The 23,992-nt window shown below is 39.6% G+C and overlaps 1 protein-coding gene across 14 annotated transcripts in view; it reads right to left on the bottom strand.

The window, feature by feature from the left end:
- The window catches only part of AAK1 (AP2 associated kinase 1), a 176,351-nt gene that overhangs the window by 9,300 nt on the left and 143,059 nt on the right, over positions 1–23,992 (bottom strand). For 2 of the 14 annotated variants that reach the window (XM_057557747.1, XM_057557750.1), the window contains one exon: positions 6,566–6,676. The exons of 2 other annotated variants lie outside the window; for them this stretch is intronic. In XM_057557747.1, the coding sequence (XP_057413730.1) occupies positions 6,566–6,676 (111 nt within the window). Of the gene's footprint in view, positions 1–1,744; positions 5,328–6,565; positions 6,677–8,271; positions 8,383–9,828; positions 9,931–10,992; positions 11,095–23,992 lie in introns of those variants that run through there. 10 more of the 14 variants (XM_057557754.1, XM_007189784.3, XM_007189785.3 and 7 more) reach the window with 10 other exon arrangements.

Genomic DNA, 23,992 nt, shown 5'->3' with positions numbered 1-23,992 from the left:
GTCATATCAAATTCAGGCTCACAGGGGTTTTACTCTCTATGACCGCAGATGAAGCCGGGGTAGCCATGACTCATTAAAATGTCCTCTGCACGTCTCTCATACGTGTCTGCACTTTCCTTGTGCACAGGTACTTATGGTCACTCAACAATGTGTTTAAATCCTTTTTTGCAAAAGTGGGTTTTCAGATCAGGAAAAGAGCAGCTACTGTAAGTTATTTATAGCTCTGAACATCATGCTCCTGTTTGAACAGATAAAAGTCTTTATTTTCCTGTATGTTTACATAAGAAATTTGTTTACAGACTTGTTTTTTATACAATACTTGCGTAGCAAAGTTCAAATTTCACATTTTTCTGTATAAGATAGCTTCATGTACCTCTATTTGCTTTGTCTTCTTGGGAGGACAGGATAAAGGTCTGTGGTGAATACACATCCATGTGATGAGGGTGTGTGTGACAGGGCAGAGAATACTCCTAGGGCAAGACTACATCAGAGTGGGAACCAAGAAGGTATCTTCCATTCGAGCAACTACCACGCTGCTGCATAGATCAGCGTTGTCCAAAGAACCTCTCTCCCCCATCATAGTGAAAGGAAACCCAAGAGAAACAAAATAGTATCTTGTTACAGATTATTTGAAATGGAGGCCATCTGGGATTCATTCTGACTCAAGAAATCCAAGCACATCCAACTCTAGGAACATTACTAGTGGGGAAAAGGAAAAGGCTAACTTTGTGCTGGTAAAATTACAGTCTCTTGAGAGGAATAAAAGGTGGCTTTGTAATATCTGGAGTGTTTCGGTAAAGGTACCATTTTAAGTATCCATCTAATAGTTTCTCTGTTCTGCCTGGCAGCCTCTAATTTGCTTAATTCAGTACTTTGGGCAATCCTGTCATTTTTATCCCCAAACTCTAAGTTCATGGCTACAGAATCCTGAATCTTACAGACTGAGAAAGCTAAAGACTCCTGCAACTATAGACAAACATCGGCATGGGAGACTTTATTTTGGCCGAAGGTATCTACAATGTGCATCTGTTCAGCTGAATTCATATACCTCCATACCTCTGGGCTGAGGTCAACCCCAAAAGTCTCCTCCTTCCCCCAGCACTACTGAAGGCAGAACTGTTCCTGACCGGGGCCGTCGGGGGGAGAGGTTGTGTTGGTTTGAATCATTTATGTCAGGAGAGCCCGAAAAAAGGATTAGAAACAAAGCTAATATTTCATCTTGAGAAAAACAGGTTCTTTTCCTGGATTTGTTCCCCTATAATTATTAGCAATCCAAGTTCCATAATTCTAATTTGGAAAGAGCCAAGTCCAGTATCAAATGACACTGAACAAAGCGACAACCTCTTTCAGAGGTATTTTAAAACCCCTATCTTTCAATTTTCCAAACCATACTAAAGACAGGTGAAATCACACAAGTTCCCTTATTCAGAATATTAAGGAAATTAAGACTGATTGTTGTCACATGCCATTATAAGGTCCTCTCTGGGAATTTTCAGTGGATTATTCATTCTTCTTACTATCTTCAGTAGTAACCACTCTTCAGCTTAGGCAAGTGATTTTGCTTTTTGGAAACATCTAAATGTTATTTAGAACCAAGAGTGGTGGGAAAAGATCGAGAAAGAGAGCATACTACTTTCAGATGCTGAAAGCGATACTAATTAGATAATACAACTGATTTTCTTATATTTTATTATCTTTCTTGATAGTATTGAATATTTCTAAGGAGAGAAGTTTCAAAAAATGGTGGCAGCATCATTAGAATAAGTATTAGTTTCCCAAGTAAAACCAGATGCCTTTGAAGGGAACACTCAATTAGGTATCACAATTCTGATGTGTCTGCTAAAGAAATCATTAATTATAATCATATTTAGAAGTGTCCATTTAAACCTTATCTCCCCTGAGGGCTGTGTTTTTAAAAACACTGGGGCTTGAATTTGGTGATCTAGTTATTTGAATGCTGTAAAGGGAAAAAAAATCCAATTTGTGATGTTTTCTGGTATAGGTACTACTTTCGCACAGTCGGAATATAAGCAAATCAGAAACATATGCTTACAGTATTTGTCCATTTTTAAATGGCAGATCCTCGATTATACAGTTTAAAAAAATTGAAATCTTCTGATACTGTTTTGTTGGAATAGGTAGATACGTGTGTGTAATATTAAAAAAAGGAAAATCTAATAATTTTCCTTCCTCTGTAAGGAAAATCTATGTCCAAAACTCTGTGATGATTTATGGGTCTCTTCAGATAACCAAGAGAGAGAGCAACCCGGGTTAGTGAAAGCCCTAATTCTCTAAAACGTAAATTCTCTAAAACGTAAATACTGCTACAGTAATAGTCAGAGCTACAGAAGATAACTGAAGAACATCAGGATTATATAAATCCTTCATAGTCCTCCTAAAGCATCATAATAAATACTTAGAACCCTAGAATTCTATCACCTTAAAAACCGTCTAGTCCAAACCCATCATTGTCAGTAAGGAACAGCAGCTCTAAGAAGTGAAGCCCCTGCTGAAGGCCACTAGGCCAGCGACTGGCAAAGGTCAGCACAAGCTCCCAGGTGGCCTGTCCTGCCCGGGTCTCTTCTCCCACCACGTGCTTTAGGTCCCACATCTGTGAAATGAAGTGGATGGACTAGAATAATCTCTAAGGTCCCTCTTGCAGCTCAGTCTACAGTTTCAAAGTTCTATCAATTATTAGCATACTATACTCATCTCAAATAAACCCTTTTAGCTCAAGGATGATGCTATAAACTAAAGGAGGTTCCTTTTATCAAGTCACTCACGTGTCTTCTTTAGCAGAAAAATAGTTCTCTCCTTTGAAGCCCTACTCCTGAAGAATAAACTCCAGATAATTTCATGCCATTATCACCCTCAGGCTTCCTCCACCCAGTCTCTCTGGTTTCTAGTCTATTCATTTGCATTAACATTCTCCATTAAGCTTTATTGAGCCAAATGACTAGATAATATATCTCAATGTGATTACGGGTGATACATGAAAGGAACAATTTAGAGACACTTACCTAATTTCTAAACTGTACTCTTCGTGGTTTCAATTAAATTGAGAAACTAGATATTTCATTATATTTCTAACATGTATGTATGAAAAAAAATCAAATTGGAAAACATAGGCATAAAACATTATTCTTATTTAAAAATAAACATCTCTTTCATTAGTTTATATATTCTTTCTATGTCTGGGAAAAAGAATACCATTTTGATCTTCAGTAATATTCCTGTCCATAAAGGGGCAAACCAAGTCCCATTTTTACTGCTCTCCAATCATGGAGAGCTCTTCGAGGATATCTTTTTTAACCCTCAGCAGGAAGGTTGTGCCTCCCTCAATTTTGGAAATGACCCATTATCCTAATAGAGGCCTGTACTTAGTGTGTCTAGTTTCGGCTGGCACGGAAGTACTTAAAGTCAGAAGGAAGACTGAAAGGTTCCGACTTTTCCTCTGATACCTTTCAAAGGCTGTTCTCACATTGCTGGGGTCAGAGCTTGACCTCCAAGGTACAGGGTTTTGCAGGCGGTTGTTGCTGTTCAGCTTTCTTTTTTTCCCCTTAAAGAGCAAACGTGAAGAAGAAGAAACAAAAGTGCTAGACAGGGAAATGAGCAAATGGACCTGGAATTTTATTGGTACAAATCTGATCAACTAAGAGGTTCCCTTCTGACCATGAAAATGGCACTCAAGGAAGAGAACCAAATGGGGTTCTCTGGGCCTACCTCTTTCAAAAGGGTGATTTTATAAAACTGCTTTGCATGTAAGGAAAAAAATATACTTCGGTGAGTAAGGACATATACAGAGGGTGACCATGAGTCAGGTTGTCACATCAGTGCAGGGGCCTTTATTTATTTTATGAACAATATTCTAAGGTTAGTGAGAAACTATGGTTTGTTTTGTTTTTTTAAATCTAGGATGCCAAGGAAAACCAACTGAACATATTTCATTGGCTGCATCCTTCAATTCAAACATCAGAGAGAAAGAAAGGTAAGTAGCCAGAGTCAAATTGTGCCTAGTGTGTCAGCATACTTATTTCTGATTATCTGAAAATAAACAACATGCTTATTCTACAAAGACAGAGGACCTGCTGAAAGCTTATAGCAACACACAAGTCTACTCAAAATGATTCCATATGTTACACGGTAGGATTGCTGTGTAGTTAGTTATACAAGGGAAAGAGATCAAAACCCTGTACAGACACCTGATATCGGACTTGAAACGCCAAGTGGAAACAGAACTATTCAGCATCTTCATTTATACACAATTTACAATATTTGATTCAAAATAAAAATCACAAGAAAAATACATCTGTTTCTGCTACAATTCCTTCCCCTCCCCCATCCACCCCCCAGTGAAAAGTCTTCTAATAAAAGGTATCATATTACCACCACTGTCTGGTTTTGGTCTAATTCTGAGATCCCGGCTTGGGATAGTTAACACGAAAAGGAATGGCAATACTTGGAATTTATATAATGTACACATTTTATCCAAGGATCTCAAGTACTTGCAGTCATGTCTCCAGATCTGAGAAATCACGGTTCAATGGAAGCCAGAGTGCTGGACGAATGCTGGGCAGGTTGCATGGGGTGTGAAATCCCTTGGCTAAGTCTACGATCAAACAAGGTCAAAGTTGGTTGGCTAGAGCTGGGCTCAGTTTCTCTTTGCAAACATATACCATCAGTCAGTTTTACCCTCTCTTAAACCACACACCCATCTCCAGGTTACTACCTCAAGTTAAGACCAACTGAAGAAGCCATGTCCTCATGATAATGCAGCAGCATAAAAAGCAAAAACAGAGACACACATTCACCAGCAACTGGCCAAAGGAGATGGGGTTGGGAGGATTGATTTGGGAGGCCATTCCTAGCAAGAATGAGACAAAGGTGTCAATTCACTAGTTTCAGTTACAGTTAAGCTTTTGGTGGAGTCGATTCCAGCAGAGGTGAAGCTCATGGCATCTAGCGTTTGATTTAAGATAATGCTATTGAAGAAGGGTAATGAGAAAACACAGCAAACTAACAGGGAGGAGCTGGCCAAGGAGTATCTGGAGGGCCAAAGTGATTTTCTTTCCTTATCATCTCTATGGGAGAAGGCAAGGGGTAGTAGGAGATTCGGGCTAGAGGGCCCCTTATTTGCAGATTTAAAAAAAAAATCATTTTCTTTTAACTCTGTAATGAAAATGTATATTACGGTATGAAGGTTACAGAACTGCATCTGCTACTGGGTCACGGCTACAGGTCTATGAGCTGATCCACCAGCAGTAAAGACCTGGCTAGGTTGGGAAGACTGGACTCAGAGCTCCCACTGCTGTTTCTAGAGTGCCCACCTGGAAGTGGAGAGATAGGAATTCAGTACAAAACACAGAGGGTTAGGGTTTAGATGTGCAGAACAAGCAAAGGAGAAACAAAACAAAACAAAACACCCTAGAGAAACAACAATTTACATTTTGCAAACTCTTACACGTTAATTTTTAAACATATAAATTAGCGATCCACCACCTCCCACCAAATGTTCAAGCACTGTGTGCATACCCTACTGCAGGCAGGAGACCTTGCAAAGAGGATGCTATTTTCAAATGAATATCTATTTTGCCTGAGAACTGCTGGCCGTACACTAACTTCCTGATAACATCAACTCATTTCCCTGTAAAGTAAAAATCAGTAATTTTTGATTTGGGGAGGAATTACTTATTAAGACTACTGTAATAAAAACATGCTTTAAAAATATATAGATGGGGGTGGGATAGGGAGGGTGGGAGGGAGATGCAAGAGGGAGGGGATATGGGAATATATGTATAAGTATAGCTGATTCACTTTGTTATACAGCAGTAACTAAAACAACATTGTAAAGCAATTATACTCGAATAAAGATGTTAAAAAAAAAACAAAACAGCTTTGGGTTTCTGAGTGTAGAAAATAAATAAATAAATAAATAAATAAATAAATAAATAAATGTAAATAACACCTATATATATATGTGTGTATATATGTGTGTGTGTGTGTATATATATATATATATGGTCTTAGGGCAATTCAGTGTTTTATGGCATGGTCAAATGATTTTAATCCAACAAAGAAGAAAAAGGATGCTCCACAAATGTCCAAAAGATGCAAATGATATCAAAGTACGATTGTTAATCTCTTTGGGAAGAATATTATTTATTATAGATTGTTCTAATCATGATAAGAAATGTCCTGTGCGTTGTTTTTTTTGTTTTTTTTTTATATATATCTTCAGGTTTCCATTGACTGAAGATCACTTTATTTTTAGCTTGATACTTTGTAAAAACCAGCTTTTAGTCAAACTATTACTTTCAGTCAAATATTACTTTTCTTCTCTCTAAATAAACGCCATGTTCATGCTTTAAGATACCTATATTAGTACCTTTACCTGTGTCTCCATCTATCTACACTGGTCCAGCCCACAATGATTGTTATTACCCCCAATTTCCTTCATTAAATGTTGATGCTTCCCCCCTGCCCCCCAATTGTAGATTAGGTACATTACTATTTTGAAGAGAGCTGATGTCAAACTCTTCTCTTTTCCCCATCCTCTCTTTCTTACCTTGTGGGTTTTTGGTTATCAATACAGGAATAGGGTCAAACTCATCTTCTGCCACCTTGTCCGAGCCCTCAGGGACATCAAAACCTGAGATGAGATTACTATCTTCTGCAGCTTAATACAGAATGCAAGTACACAAGCAGAAACAACAGAGGTAGAGATTAGCAAATGAGAGAATACATAAGAGGCACACAGTTCCCAACTGTACAATCACTGTTGTTTTTAAAGATGAAAATGCTTATTTTCCTGAGTTGAAATAAAAGTAGTAAAGCTGGAAAACTTGGGGAAATAGAAAAAAATGCTTCAGAGCTGGCCGTGTTAAGACTTTCATAAATGAGAAGGGAGAAGGGTTATAGGAAGAATTCTCCCTACCTTTATAAGGCCATTAAATGTAGTTATTGTGAGATATCTCTTCACTGTCAGTAATTCACAAAGGCACGGGATTTAGTCATTTATCTTCTTTATTGAGCAAACAGAGGCCGGACTAACAATATTCAGAAACACTCAAAAACCAAGGGCAGCGTGGAGATAATCAGTCACACTTTAAGAAGTAACCAGTGTATACAAGGCAAACAGAATACTTCTGAAAGAACTCACTGCCCGGTGACTGGGAAAAAAGACATTCAAACACTGATGCCCCAGTAATGTTGGGGCACAAGATCACATGCACTGAGAATTCAAGCTGAAGTTTACTAGAAGTTCTTCTCCATTCTACAAGCAAGTGCTAGCTGAGCACCTATTTTGCAAGTGATGTTTCTCTGTAATTACGCATTGTTGCTGACACACCCCTGTCAGACATAATTGGCTAAATAGGTAACTTCTCTCTACACGCTCTAAAAAAACATAGTCATTTTAATGCTATTAATGGGTAAAAACAAAAACTCAGCTATTACCATTGCAAACCAAAGGCTAATTATTTTTTAGTCATCTCAGGGAGGCTTCCTTCCTAAATTTCCTTCAGAAAGGACTTACAAGCTGTTCCTTTAATATGTATTTGCTCCTTCCAGAAAACCACGTTCACTATCTAAGCCCAGAAAGTTTAGTGAATGCCTGCGTACAGTAAGCCAGGCATAGTGCCTGTCACTCTCACGAACTACTCACTGAATAGAACTCAATTCAAGCTACCTCTGTCCCTCAGAATTTCAAACCAGTATTAACCCAAGACTAAGAAATGGAAACAGTAGATTAGAAAGAGAAACCCAGTAATTAATCATGACTCAAAGGTTAACTAAAATTCAAAACTTTTACGAGTTCAATCTTTGAGGACTGACTTTTGAAGAATGATGCTTTCTTCTTTATTGTAGTAATCACTATCAAAAAACTTTAAATCTGATTTAATGAAACAGTTTTAAGTTCTAAGGCCAACAAGTATCTAATTATAGTCAGTTAGTGGAGAGTCAACTCAACCATCTCCCTGAGCTGACTGCAAAGGTATGTAGCTCTGTCTTTAATAGAAAGCATGGAATATCTGCATTCCAGGTGACTGCCAGAAAGCAACATCTCCACAGTCTGTTGTCCCAGCCTTATTAAATATTCTTACTGAGAGGAACTTTAACACAGGGGCTAAGAGTACAAACTCAAGTTTTCCGCTTAAGGAGGTGGTTAAAAAACTTCACTAGCAAAGACTTTTGTCAAGGAAAATTCTCAGGAGTTGCTCAGTTCTTCTCCTCTAGGGATACATGTGGGCCCAAGAAGAGGAAAGCATTTACCTTTATGGGCGGGAGCAGAGATCGCTATGGGGGCAAATTCTTCCAGAAGGTCAGTAGTAGGGTTAGAAAGCAGAGAGCAATCAATCAGGGAATCTTCCCCAGTGAGAGAATCTGAGTCCAGATTAACAGCATCCCAGGTCAGTGATGGCATTAAATGGCACACACAACAATATCACGAGGTTAGGTCTTAGCCTTTAAGTTACTGCATTTATTGGGTTGGCCAAAAAGTTCGTGCGGGTTTTCTGTACGCGCATACACAAACCCGAACGAACTTTTTGGCCAACCCAATACATTATCCATACAAGCCAAGGCAGGAGAAAGAAAACCAAAAGAAACCCGTTAAGCACTCTGGATTTTCATCTATAGAAACGTGTATTTCTAAACGTCTCTTAACAGATATATGTAAATATGGAAGAATTTTTTTGCTCAGAGGTTGATGGTTAAGCAAGTAAATGGTTTGGATGCCAATAAAACTTTGGCAACTCAGTTCTCAGTAAATGCCATTTGGGAAAAAGGACTTTGTACCTAAAGAGTTTCACTTAAACTTTCCCTAAACATTCATTGAAAAAAGATGCTATTAAGATGAGGTATCCAAGCTGACAAGAAGGGGGTTGTCCCTGGCTTATTATTAGCAGAATATGGCATGATTAGGCAGTACTTTTTTAGAACTCAACCCAATCCCCATTCAAAATAGAATGATCTTGTCTCTTATTAGTATTCTTTAAATTTGAATTGCTCCTTTGAACACATGATTTTGCTTTTAGTTAAGGAACAGAAGGAAGATTAAATTCAGAGTTCAAGTATTTCAACACATAAATTGTTTTCTGGGAGAGTTTTCTAGGAGAAAACAGCCAAGTAGGCACAAGGAAAAAGAACCATATTGTCTTCTGTGTCAATTTTTTTTTTAACCTGGATGAGTTTATTCTCATATTTCCTAGACTTCTAATTGTTTCTGTTCCAAGTGAGCAAAGTGGACACTTTTATCAAGGTAATTATGGACTCAATAAAAATGAAGGTTATCAAATCTGTATTTAAGGAATTGTAGTTAAGGAATGGATCCAGGGAAGATTTCAACTTTGCCTACAATTTAATAGCAAATCACCTAGATGTGATTAAAGGTTTGTGCTGGGAATAGAATGTTAACATACATAACACGAGCCCCCATGGACATCACTGACATTGTTAGATCCGAAAGACTGCTCAGTACCCAGGAGGAGTTAAGGGCATCCTTACAACTCAGCAGAGTTCTTTAATTAAGGAAGTAGAGGGAACCCGCCACCAGTGACAAAAATCTTCAGTAAAGACAGACTGAAACCAAAGAAAGCCCAGGGATCACTCTACAAAGAACATGGCTCCAAAAAGGTACTCTACTCTCTAGTGAGGAAACACATCGCTCAACATCTAGAGCTGGGGCTGTAATGATGCAGAGCATCCATTCCAGGAGGAACTAACCAGCCTGTGAAATAAGCCCAGGACCATCTGCCGCAGGTGGAAAGCCTGACTCAGAGGGCTCCCCGAACTGACCAGTTCCTGCAGCCCCAGAGACTCCTGACTGACCTGTGCGGTTTGAGGTCACAGATTCCGTCTGAGATGGGAGGCGCTGGGCCGCCGGGGGCTCCAGTCCTGGTATCAGACTCTCAACAGCAACATCAGCTTTTTCTTTTGTAACAGAGCATTAAGAGAGGAGAGGAAAGGGTAAGGGAAAGGTAATCAGAAGGTTCCTTGGATGATTCTGTGAAGGCTTTCTTCTGCAGGTCTCTAAAATGCCCATCTCAGGTAAGATGGAAAGCACAGTAAGTTGCTTTCTTTCTCCTCCTTCGAGTGTCTGGGCTTCACTGACAGAGCAGGCACGTGCAAGGTTAACCACGGTGGCTAGTCTCGGTGATTCTCAGATTTTACAGATAAATGCTGAATGCGAGCTATTCAAGCAGACCTCTTCCGTGTCAGAAGACATAGGCTCAAAGGCGCCTTAATGTCTTCTGGTAATTGTGCTTTTCTTAAGGGATAAACTTGGGGGCAAACATGCTCTGTGCCTTGCAAAGCCCACTAATCCACCTCAAATCCCAGGCCATGCTGTAGCTGGAGGTATTCTTTACCATGTGACACGCCCCAGCTGGAGGCCCATCTCTCTGAAGGGTCATGGCATTTCTGAGTCCTAGGACTTTGTGCTCCTGTAGTACAGGGGCCCCGGACGTTTTATAGGTCTTGCCTGCCTTGTGGCTGGAGCACAAGAAAATGTAAAAGCAAGCAGATCAAGCCCCTGCCCTGGATTCTACTCATGTGGCTTCAACATGGGGCAAATGTTTTCTCAGTTACTGACACTTGGCACATACGGAGGCCTTCTAAAGAAGAATCTGCTAAAGGTAAAGTCCACCTGGAAACCAACTTTTTCATGAAGCTTTTGTAACGAAATGTGAATTTTTCCACATTCCTCCTCGTTCACAAGAAATTCACTCTAGAAATCTCAGTGTTTCAAGAATAAATAATGGTGCTGTGCTGCTGAAAGGCAGAGATAACACTTTGTTTGGGGCGATAACAAGGGAGATTAAACAGCCCTGGCTTCTGGGTTAGCACAAGGCATCACTCCAACACCAGGAGGCTTCTGGCATTTCCGCTCCTCAGCAGGGCTACTCAGTAGGGATCTGTTAACCAGTTAGTTGCCATTTTTGAAACAGACACACATATCATGCATGACTGAAGAAACAGAGATGATGACTTTACCAATTACAGCATCAGAAGTGCTACCAAAAGGATCTGTCATAGGCAAGAGGTCAGGGAGCAGAAGAGAAGTGTCAGGAGATTTGAGTCCCTCGATTAGTTTTTCTAGGTTGGGCAGAGAAGTAAAGAGAAAGCAAAAATGCAATGAGATATTCAAGTAAGCCGATCATTTACCATTTTCTATACAAACACATTTTAGGGGTCAAAATTTTACACAGATTCAGCATAAAAACAAATAATGCTAGTATCTTGTTAAAAATAGGCTTTCAAAGTTTAAAAATGATTATTTCCCCAAATGAAGTAGTCACTTTGTAAGGCATTCAAGATGTTGCCCTAAGTTTGTTTTTAAATTTGTGGTATAATTTACACTGAATAAAAGCCACCAATTTTAAGTGTACAATTTGATGAATTTTGACAAATGTACACATAAGCACCACTGACATAATGAGGTAGAACGTTTCCATCACCCCAAAAAGGACCCTTGTGCCCCTCTCTAGTCAACGCCTTCCTCTTACCCCCAGACGCTGGCAGCAACTGATCTGCTTTCTGTCCTTAGCTTTGCTTTTTCTACCATTTCCTATATAGTATGTAGTCTTTTCTGATGTCCTTCATTTAGCATAACGTTCCTGAGATTCCTCCATGTTGTGGCATACATCAGTAGTTTGTTTTATTGCTGAGTAGTGTTTCACTGTATGAATGGACCACATTTTGTTGACTCATTCATCAGCTGACGGATATTTGGTTATTTCCAGCTTTTAGCTATTAAAAATAAAGCTGCCATAAACATATGCATATAAGTCTTTGAGTATTCATATCTCTTCCTGGGCTTAGTTTTGAATTTCTCTCTTTTTTTTTTTTTTGTCTTGCATTTAGAAATGGTTTATAACTCACCAAGAGAAGCAATGAAACCACACCTAAGTTAACTTTAACAATCATTTATTGTCTGCCAACCGAGAGCTTGTGACACCCCTGGTATACTCTTATTATTAAACTGTCAAATCTCACAAAATTCACTTAAGCCTGCAGATGGATTACTTTTGATGTCTTTTGGCTAAAAAAACAAAAGGACATGAGAAGCCACCAGATTTGTCACACCTGATAACTTAATGTGTGATAACATGGACACATTAAGGATCCTTCCAAGACAACTCTTTAGCCTAATCCATCAACAACTCTCTACCTGTAACCTATTAAAAGTAGAGCATTAAAATAAAGTTTCTCAAGCAATTAAAAAAAAATAAAAGCAGAGCATTAACTTGACACAAAATAATGAATCATAGACTCTTACAGAAAGAAGGGAATTAAGAGCTCATACTTCCTTTTACTTACAAAGACACTGAGACCACATAAATTCTGTAATTTGCCCAGTTAAAGGCCTGTCAACAATGTTTTCTCTATCACAAAAATAAACTGCCTTTAAGGTAAATCTAGAATTAAAATGTCTGAGAAAAAGAAATGGCAAAGTTCAAGTATGTGTGTATAACATTTTAATGAATCTGTATTCTTCTAGGCTATCAGGAATCAAGATAAGCAAAGATGAAATTGATATTCACTGAGAGATAGAAACCAAATTTTAGGTGATCTGTAATTTAGGTGATCTGTAACTACACAGATGAAACAAAATAATGGATTTTAGCGTCTTGGCAAGATAATTTGCTTTGGTACAATTAACATACTGCAGAAAAAGCCATTTTTATGCGTGAAACCAATTTACCATCTTTGAAATGTGTAACATGCGGCTATCTTTGAATTAAATACCAATATGCTACATATCTCATTTATACCTAATTTATATTGAAGGAAGGAAGGAAGGAAGAAAGCAGCCTCTCATCAGCAGGGGAAAAAAAACAGGGTTCTAACCAAGTATACAAGTGTAATAACATCAGCACTAATCTTGAACTGTACATGACATTATAAGAAAAGATGTTTAAAATACCTTGGACAATTTTCGGCATACTGGCAAAAGTAAGATGGTTTTCCCCAAAAGTCTAATTTTTCATTATTCTGAACACTAGCTTTTGTTTTATTCCCCCCCACCCCGAAAGGTTCTTTCACTTAAAAAAAAAAAAAAAAAAGTAATGATCTTCTATCACTTTTAGCACTCAGATATTTGCAATCTTGTGAAGCACTGGATAAAAAGTAAAGGCCCCAACATTACTTGTTTTTCATACAGCAGTTTTTCTTGGCCTCTCCAGTGACTGGGTGTGACCCTGGGGCAGTTCCTGAAACAGATCTCCTCATCTGTAAAATACAGACACCTCCCCCTAACCTTTTTGTATTAGTCACTCAAACATCATCTCTAAGCCTTTCTCCACCCTCCCTGCCACATTAGGAACTTTCTGGAACACTCTGCTTTCGCTTCTCCTGCAGCCCTGAAGGCAGGGAAGGTGTCTGCTTAATTTCTGTGTCCCCAGTTCCCGGTTCCTTCTCGTCCTCTGTCAAATCTCTGCCTTTTGGCTTCACCGGGGAGGTGGGGAGAACAGGGGATCAATGGCAAAAAAAGCAGGTCCTTCAACAAGAATCTAATTTTTTAAATTAGCCATTAGCAAAAAGCATGAGGGTAAAAGGGTACGTGTGTGCATGCGTGCGTACCTGTGTTGTATCGTAAGATGGAATGGGGTGGGGATGGGGTAAACTGCCACATTCTTTTCTGACCAAACCTCGAAGTAACAGGCTCTTCACACAGATAATCTGGATGGTCACTGATTTGAATAGGAATACTCAAATCTTAGAACTGTGGGAGGGAGGAGCAGGGGTCAGAGTAACATCAGGCAGAAAAACAGGAGTGAGAGTCCAGGGCCGCTGCATAAGTCACGTCGGCAGCCTGTGGAAAAATGGTTTCTTTCACTCCCGGCGTTCTTGCGGCTGTCGGTTACTCAGTACTGACCCCCAGGTGCTATTATAACAATGGTTGTCACTTGCATTTGTAGAGTTCAATGTCAAACATTTTCATTCATTATTCACAAAAAAACCTGGGTTTGGGAATACTGATACAGTTGAGAGTGGACATCAGAAAACGTGAGAATGCGTGACTTGCCCAAAGTCACAGATGGGACATGGTAGAGCCTGGACTTGACTTCAACGTTTCCTCCACATGCTGCCTACAGGGTCTGCTTAGCTCCATAACCAGAGGAGAAAGTGTTTTCACAAAGACATGGTCCCATGCACAATGGTCAAGTTATAAAAGATATGTTAACACTGGAAGGAACTTTAGATCTTATCCAATTAGCCTTCTCATTTGCAGATGAGGAAACAGCTCCAGAGAGGTGAAGTAACTTGCCTAAGATCTTACAGCAAGTAAGCCACAGAGCTAGCTAGGACTAGGACCCAGAGCTTTATGTATAGATTCAATCTCCTGGTTTAACTAAGGCTTTGATTGCTTTAAAGTGTACAGACTCTTAGAAGATAAAGTTTAAGCTATTACTGGTCATTTTTGGTCACTGTAAATGAAGAATGTGAGGACAGATTGTAATAGGAGGGAAATATTGTAATGGGAGGTACAGGAGGCTGACAGTCTCTAAATCACAGCCTGGAGGCCTCCCAGGTGCATCAAGGTCTGGCTTTGATATCCTTCCTTTTATGAATTCTGGCCTCTCGCACACATTTTTATAAAAACTCTCTGAGGCCATGTATCATGATGCCGGGGTGGGAAACAGCAGAGAAGAGGCGATGAATTTAGGAAACTATGCAGGAAGTGTTCTTTACGATCCAAAACCTTGATCAAGTTCTACACGTATGACGAGACTTGTTGCTATCTAATGAACAAAGAGTTTTTCAATTTTACTTGAATCATGGGAAATGGCTTCTCTGGATGCAAAAACAAAACATATCTTCTAGGACAGTCCATACCTGAAATGTACAAAGACTCACACACTAATTCTCAATTATACAGAGTGACAGACGAACGAAAACCAGAAATAACTCATAAATTATATTTTGCAATGATTTAATCCTCCTGAGAAACATTTAATCTTTCATTGTGATGCTATACATTTTCATTTGGGGTCTGCAAAATCCTCCCAAATGAATAAGCAACATGAAAGAGTCAAAGGGCCTGAGTTTAAGTTAGTTAAGTTACCTAACTTTTCTAAGCATCAGTTTCTCACCTGTAAACAGAGGATAGGAATTACTTTAAAGGGCTTTTAGGATTAAATGGGCATATTTATCAGAATTAATGTGTGTAAATGTGCATATAAATTGAAGTACTTAGCCCATAAAAGAGGATTAACATCTCTTTCTAGTAAGAGGAGTAGATAGGTCAGCCAGCCACAGATGCTTGAGATTACAGTAGTGAAGGCAGGTGAAGTTCTAGATTTTACTCAAATGCCTTGGTATGAGAACAGAATAAGCAGAATTCCTTGAATAAAGTGAATTGGGAGGCGGAGGCAGTGTGGTCTAGTAGAGGAAGAAAAGGTACTGAGAGCCAGGGGACCTGGGTTCTGCACTAAGTCTATGTGGCACTTTGGGCAAATCACTGTTTATCTCTGGATCTAACTTTTCATATTGATAAAATGAAGATAAATGTAAAGGTGCTGTCCACCTCTAAAAGTTCAATCATCCGGTGTGAGGGGAAAAACAAGAAGTACGAACTGGCGGCTTAGAAGATGGACTGCTTAGTGATGACACTGGAACTCTGAACCGGTACTAATGGCAGGAAAGAACACCTGGAGGGCTCCTCAGTGACACGGGCAGGAGCTAAAATGAGTGGCCTCAAGGTGACATGTTTTGGGAAATGCAGAGAGTTGTTCAACGTACAAACTCAGCCCAGACATGAGTGGCCAGGAGAACAGGGTGACGAGGTGGGGAATATCGAAGCTTGCTTCTCATCTGAGAAAAGAACAAACCGCAATTGTTTTCTACCTTAGTGTAAAAATAATACATGTTTATTGTATAAAATCTGGGAAATACAGATAAGCTAAAGGATAAAAGTAGGAGGAGCTTCAAGATGGCGGAAGAGTAAGACGTGGAGATCACCTTCCTCCCCACAAATACATCAGAAATACATCCACGTGTGGAAAAACTCCTACGGAACACCTACTGAACCCTAGCAGAAGACCTCAGACCTCCCAAAAGGCAAGAAACTCCCCACGTACCTGGGTAGGGCAAAAGAAAAAAGAAAAAAGAGAGACAAAAGAATAGGGACGGGACATGCACCAGTGGGAGGGAGCTGTGAAGGAGGAAAGGTTTCCACACAATAGGAAACCCCTTCGCGGGCGGAGACTGCGGGTGGCGGAGGGGGGAAGCTTCGGGGCCACGGAGGAGAGTGCAGCAACAGGGGTGCGGAAGGTAAAGCGGAGAGATTCCCGCACAGAGGATCAGTGCTGACCAGCACTCACCAGCCCGAGAGGCTTGTCTGCTCACCCGCCGGGGTGGGCGGGGGCTGGGAGCTGAGGCTCGGGCTTTGGTCAGATTGCAGGGAGAGGCCTGGGGTTGGCTGCGTGAACACAGCCTGAAGGGGCTAGTGTGCCACATCTGGCCGGGAGGGAGTCAGGGAAAAAGTCTGAAACTGCCTAAGAGGCAAGAGACTTTTTCTTGCCTCTCTGTTTCCTGGTGCGCGAGGAGAGGGGATTCAGAGCGCCGCTTAAAGGAGCTCCAGACAGGCACGAGCCGCAGCTATCAGCGTGGACCCCAGAGACAGGCAAGGGATGCTAAGGCTGCTGCTGCCGCCACCAAGAAGGCTGTGTGCAAGCACAGGTCACCATCCACACCTCCCCTCCTGGGAGCCTGTGCAGCCCGCCACTGCCAGGGTCCCGTGATCCAGGGACAACTTCCCCGGGAGAACGCATGGTGCCTCAGGCTGCTGCAACGTCACGCCGGCCTCTGCCGACGCAGGCTCGCCCCACATCCGTACCCCTCCCTCCATCCAGCCTGAGTGAGCCAGAGCCCCGGAATCAGCTGCTCCTTTAACCCCGTCCTATCTGAGCGAAGAACACACGCCCTCAGGTGACCTACATGCAGAGGCGGGGCCAAATCCAAAGCTGAACCCGGGAGCAGTGCGAACAAAGAAGAGACAGGGAAATCTCTCCCAGCAGCCTCAAGAGCAGCGGATTAAATCTCCACAATCAACTAGATGTACCTGCATCGGTGGAATACCTGAATAGACAACGAATCATCCCAAATTGAGGAGGTGGACTTTGGGAGCAAAGATATATATATATTTTTTCCCTTTTTCTCTTTTTGTGAGTGTGTATATGTATGCTTCTGTGTGTGATTTTGTCTGTATAGCTTTACTTTCACCATTTGTCCTAGGGTTCTGAATGTCTGTTTTTTGTTTTTTTTACTTAAAAAAATTTTTTTCTTAATAATTATTTTTTATTTTAATAACTTCCTCTTATTTTATTTTACTTTATTTTATTTTATCTCTTTCTTTCTTTCTTCTATTTTTTTCTCCCTTTTATTCTGAGCCGTGTGGATGAAAGGCTCTTGGTGCTCCAGCCAGGTGTCAGGGCTGTGCCTCTGAGGTAGGAGAGCCAAGTTCAGGACACTGGTCCACAAGAGACCTCCCAGCTCCACGTAATATCAAATGGCAAAAATCTCCCACAGATCTCCATCTCAACACCAAGACCCAGCTCCACTCAACGACCAGCAAGCTACAGTGCTGGACACCCTATGCCAAACAACTAGCAAGACAGGAACACAACCCCATCCATTAGCAGAGGGGCTGCCTAAAATCATAATAAGGCCACAGACACCCCAAAACACACCGCCAGATGTGGACCTGCCCACCAGAAAGACAAGATCCAGCCTCATCCACCAGAACACAGGCACTAGTCCCCTCCACCAGGAAGCCAACACAACCCACTGAACCAACCTTAGCCACTGGGGACAGACACCAAAAACAACGGGAACTACAAACCTGCAGCCTGTGAAAAGGAGACCCCAAACACAGTAAGTTAAGCAAAATGAGAAGACAGAAAAACACACAGCAGATGAAGGAGCAAGGTAAAAACCCACCAGACCTAACAAATGAAGAGGAAATAGGCAGTCTACCTGAAAAATAATTCACAATAATGAGAGTAAAGATGATCCAAAATCTTGGAAATAGAATAGAGAAAATACAAGAAAGGTTTAACAAGGACCTAGAAGAACAAAAGAGCAAACAAACAGTGATGAACAACACAATAAATGAAATTAAAAATTCTCTAGAAGGGATCAAGAGCAGCATAACTAAGGCAGAGGAACGGATAAGTGACCTGGAAGATAAAATAGTGGAAATACCTACTGCAGAGCAGAATAAAGAAAAACGAATGAAAATAATTGAGAACAGTCTCAGAGACCTCTGGGACAACATTAAACGCACCAACATTCGAATTATACGGGTCCCAGAAGAAGAAGAGAAAAAGAAAGGGACTGAGAAAATATTTGAAGAGATTATAGTTGAAAACTTCCCTAATATGGGAAAGGAAATAGTTAATCAAGTCCAGGAATTACAGAGAGTCCCATACAGGATAAATCCAAGGAGAAACATGCCAAGACACATATTAATCAAACTATCAAAAATTAAATACAAAGAAAACATATTAAAAGCAGCAAGGGAAAAACAACAAATAACATACAAGGGAATCCCCATAAGGTTAACAACTGATCTTTCAGCAGAAACTCTGCAAGCCAGAAGGGAGTGGCAGGACATATTTAAAGTGATGAAGGAGAAAAACCTACAACCGAGATTACTCTACCCAGCTAGGATCTCATTCAGATTTTATGGAGAAATTAAAACCTTTACAGACAAGCAAAAGCTAAGAGAATTCAGTACCACCAAACCAGCTTTACAACAAATGCTAAAGGAACTTCTCTAGGCAGGAAACACAAGAGAAGGAAAAGACCTACAATAACAAACCCAAAACAATTAAGAAAATGGTTATAGGAACAAACATATCAATAATTACCTTAAATGTAAATGGATTAAATGCTCCAACCAAAAGACATAGACTGGCTGGATGGATACAAAAACAAGACCCATATATATGCTGTCTACAAGAGACCCACTTCAGACCTAGGGACACATACAGACTGAAAGTGAGGGGATGGAAAAAGATATTCCATGCAAATGGAAATCAAAAGAAAGCTGGAGTAGCAATTCTCATATCAGACAAAATAGACTTTAAAATAAAGACTACTACAAGAGACAAAGAAGGACACTACATAATGATCAAGGGATCAATCCAAGAAGAAGATATAACAATTGTAAATATTTATGCACCCAACATAGGAGCACCTCGATACATAAGGCAAATACTAACGGCCATAAAAGGGGAAATCGACAGTAACACAATCATAGTTGGGGACTTTAACACCCCACTTTCACCAATGGACAGACCATCCAAAATGAAAATAAATAAGGAAACACAAGCTTTAAATGATACATTAAACAAGATGGATTTAATTGATATTTATAGGACATTCCATCCAAAAACAACAGAATACACATTCTTCTCAAGTACTCACGGAACATTCTCCAGGATAGATCATATCTTGGGTCACAAATCAAGTCTTGGTAAATTTAAGAAAATTGAAATCGTATCAAGTATCTTTTCCAACCACAATGCTATGAGACTAGGTATCAATTACAGGAAAAAATCTGTAAAAAATACAAACACATGGAGGCTAAACAATACACTACTTAGTAACCAAGAGATCACTTAAGAAATTAAAGAGGAAATCAAAAAATACCTATAAACAAATGACAATGAAAACACGAAGACCCAAAACCTATGGGATGCAGCAAAAGCAGTTCTAAGAGGGAAGTTTATAGCAATACAATCCTACCTTAAGAAACAAGAAACATCTCAAATAAACAACCTAACCTTACACCTAAAGCAATTAGAGAAAGAAGAACAAAAATACCCCAAAGTTAGCAGAAGGAAAGAAATCATAAAGATCAGATCAGAAATAAATGAAAAAGAAATGAAGGAAATGATAGCAAAGATCAATAAAACTAAACGCTGGTTCTTTGAGAAGATAAACAAAATTGATAAGCCATTAGCCAGACTCATCAAGAAAAAAAGGGAGAAGACTCAAATCAATAGAATTAGAAACGAAAAAGGAGAGGTAACAACTGACACTGCAGAAATACAAAGGATCATGAGAGATTACTACAAGCAACTCTATGCCAATAAAATGGACAACCTGGAAGAAATGGACAAGTTCTTAGAAATGCACAACCTTCTGAGACTGACACAGGAAGAAATAGAAAATATGAACAGGCCAATCACAAGCACGGAAATTGAAACTGTGATTAAAAATCTTCCAACAAAAGCCCAGGACCAGATGGCTTCACAGGCGAATTCTATCAAACACTTAGAGAACAGCTAACACCTATCCTTCTCAAACTCTTCCAAAATATAGCAGAGGGAGGAACATTCCCAAACTCATTGTACGAGGCCACCATCACCCTGAAACCAAAAACAGATAGATGTCACAAAGAAAGAAAATTACAGGCCAATATCACTGATGAACATAGATGCAAAAATCCTCAACAAAATACTAGCAAACAGAATCCAACAGCACATTAAAAGGATCATACACCATGATCAAGTGGGGTTTATCCCAGGAATGCAAGGATTCTTCAATATACGCAAATCAATCAATGTGATACACCATATTAACAAATTGAAGAATAAAAACCATATGATCATCTCAATAGATGCAGAGAAAGCTTTCGACAAAATTCAACACCCATTTATGATAAAAACCCTCCAGAAAGTAGGCATAGAGGGAACCTTCCTCAACATAATAAAGGCCATATATGACAAACCCACAGCCAACATCGTCCTCAATGGTGAAAAACTGAAACCATTTCCACTAAGATCAGGAACAAGACAAGGTTGCCCACTCTCACCACTATTATTCAACATAGTTTTGGAAGTTTTAGCCACAGCAATCAGAGAAGAAAAAAGAAAAAAAAGGAATACAAATTGGAAAAGAAGAAGTAAAACTGTCACTGTTTGCAGATGACATTATACTATACATAGAGAATACTAAAGATGCTACCAGAAAACTACTAGAGCTAATTAATGAATGTGGTAAAGTAGCAGGATACAAAATTAATGCACAGAAATCTCTAGCATTCCTATACACTAATGATGAAAAATCTGAAAGTGAAATTAAGAAAACACTCCCATTTACCACTGCAACAAAAAGAATAAAATATCTAGGAATAAACCTACCTAAGGAGACAAAAGACCTGTATGCAGAAAATTATAAGACACTGATGAAAGAAAATAAAGATGATACAAATAGATGGAGAGATATACCATGTTCTTGGATTTGAAGAATCAACATTGTGACAATGACTCTAGTACCCAAAGCAATCTACAGATTCAGTGCAATCCCTATCAAACTACCACTGGCATTTTTTACAGAACTAGAACAAAAAATTTCACAATTTATATGGAAACACAAAAGACCCTGAATAGCCAAAGCAATCTTGAGAAAGAAAAACGGAGCTGTAGGAATCAGGCTCCATGACTTCAGAGTATACTACAAAGCTACAGTAATCAAGACAGTATGGTACTGGCACAAAAACAGAAATATAGATCAATGGAACAGGATAGAAAGCCCAGAGATAAACCCACGCACATATGGTCACCTTATCTTTGATAAAGGAGGCCAGAATATACAGTGGAGAAAAGACAGCCTCTTCAATAAGTGGTGCTGGGAATACTGGACAGGTACATGTAGAAGTATGAAATTAGAACACTCCCTAACACCATACACAAAAATAAACTCAAAATGGATTAAAGACCTAAATGTAAGGCCAGACACTATCAAACTCTTAGAGGAAAACATAGGCAGAACACTCTATGACATAAATCACAGCAAGATCCTTTTTGACCCACCTCCTAGAGAAATGGAAATAAAAACAAAAATAAACAAATGGGACCTAACGAAACTTAAAAGCTTTTGCACAGCAAAGGAAACCATAAACAAGATGAAAAGACAACCCTCAGAATGGGAGAAAATATTTGCAAATGAAGCCACTGACAAAGGATTACTCTCCAAAATTTATAAGCAGCTCATGCAGCTCAATATCATAAAAAACGAACAACCCAATCCAAAAATGGGCAGAAGACCTAAATAGACATTTCTCCAAAGAAGATATACAGATTGCCAACAAACACATGAAAGAATACTCAACATCATTAATCATTAGAGAAATGCAAATCAAAACTACAATGAGATATCATCTCACACCAGTCAGAATGGCCATCATCAAAAAATCTACAAACAATAAATGCTGGAGAGGGTGTGGGGAAAAGGGAACCCTCTTGCACTGTTGGTGGGAATGTAAATTGATACAGTCACTATGGAGAACAGTATGGAGGTTCCTTAAAAAACTACAAATAGAACTACCATACGATGCAGCAATCCCACTACTGGGCATATACCCAGAGAAAACCATAGGTCAAAAAGAGTCATGTACCAAAATGTTCACTGCAGCTCTATTTACAATAGCCAGGACATGGAAGCAACCTAAGTGTCCATCAGCAGATGAATGGATAAAGAAGATGTGGCACATATATACAATGGAATATTACTCAGCCATAGAAAGAAACGAAATTGAGTTATTTGTAGTGAGGTGGATGGACCTAGAGTCTGTCATGCAGAGTGAAGTAAGTCAGAAAGAGAAAAACAAATACCGTATGCTAACACATATATATGGAATCTAAAAAAAAGAAAAAAAAATGGTCAGAAGAACCTAGGGGCAAGACAGGAATAAAGATGCAGACCTACTAGAGAATGGACTTGAGGTTACAGGGAGGGGGAAGGGTAAGCTGTGACAAAGTGAGAGAGTGGCATGGACATATATACACTACCAAATGTAAAAAAGATAGCTAGTGGGAAGCAGCCGAGTAGCACAGGGAGATCAGCTTGGTGCTTTGTGACCACCTAGAGCGGTGGGATAGGGAGGGTGGGAGGGAGGGAGATGTAAGAGGGAAGAGATATGGGGACATATGTATATGTATAACTGATTCACTTTGTTATAACGCAGAAACTAACACACGATTGTAAGCAATTATACTCCAATAAAGATGTTAAGAAAAAAAACTATACTCCAATAAAAAGTATGTTAAAAAAAAAAGGATAAAAGTAAAACTACCCATAATTTCCCTTGTAGAGATAGTCACTATTGAGTTTTTAACGAATGCTCTTCCAACCTCTTCCTATAAACTCTGAACGTTCAATAAATATTTAAGCATACTCATGTGCTCTTCAGACAATGTATTAGAAAAGAATTGCTAAATCAATAAGGAAGTAAAATCTTAAAGGCCACGCTGTCCTCCCTGAAAGCTGTACTAACTGCTACTCCCACTAGCAGGATCTGAGTGTGTCCATTTTCTGATACCTTCACCAAGCCTGAGGTGGTAGGCTTTTTTCATCTTTAGCAATCTGACAGCAGAAGCTGCAGCACCTCACTGCTTTATAATTGGTACTTCTTGGATTCATCATGATGGTGAACTTTTAGAAAAATATTATTTACTGGTAATTCATCTTTTTTCTTTTACGAATTGTCTGCTCATATTTTTCTGTTGGTGGGATTATCTTATCACATTCCCAGTAAGATAATCAGTTCTTTCTCAAGTCTCTAGGGTTCCCAAATAAAAATGAGTCAGGTTAAGAGCTTGGAAAAGCACTGAAATCATGGTTAAAAGCCTGAGAAGGTGGACCCCTGAAGAAAAATGGATGCAGAATTAGTTAGCCTGGACCGTGGAAACCGAGAGTGCTTTTAAAGGAGAGGATTGTTAGTACTTTGAAATGAAGGGGGAAATGAAAGGGTCTTCTCTTCTGAGCACCTCCCCTCTCCTTAAACATAAGTCAAATGGCGTGAGGGATTAGGGGAAGAGAGGAGGGGGCAGCTGCTAGAGTTGGAGACAGGGATTAATCCATTTCAGATTCTCATACCGCTCCTCTCAAGACTTAGTAACTGAAAATATAAATCACAAAAAAGGGTACAAATCCTTCATAAACCAGTCTAAGGTCAGACAGTCAGAACCACTCCCTG

The sequence above is a fragment of the Balaenoptera acutorostrata genome, chromosome 12 (assembly GCF_949987535.1).
Source record: "Balaenoptera acutorostrata chromosome 12, mBalAcu1.1, whole genome shotgun sequence".
In the NCBI taxonomy this organism is placed as follows: Eukaryota; Metazoa; Chordata; class Mammalia; order Artiodactyla; family Balaenopteridae; genus Balaenoptera; species Balaenoptera acutorostrata.
This window is presented reverse-complemented; position numbering and strand designations above follow the sequence as displayed.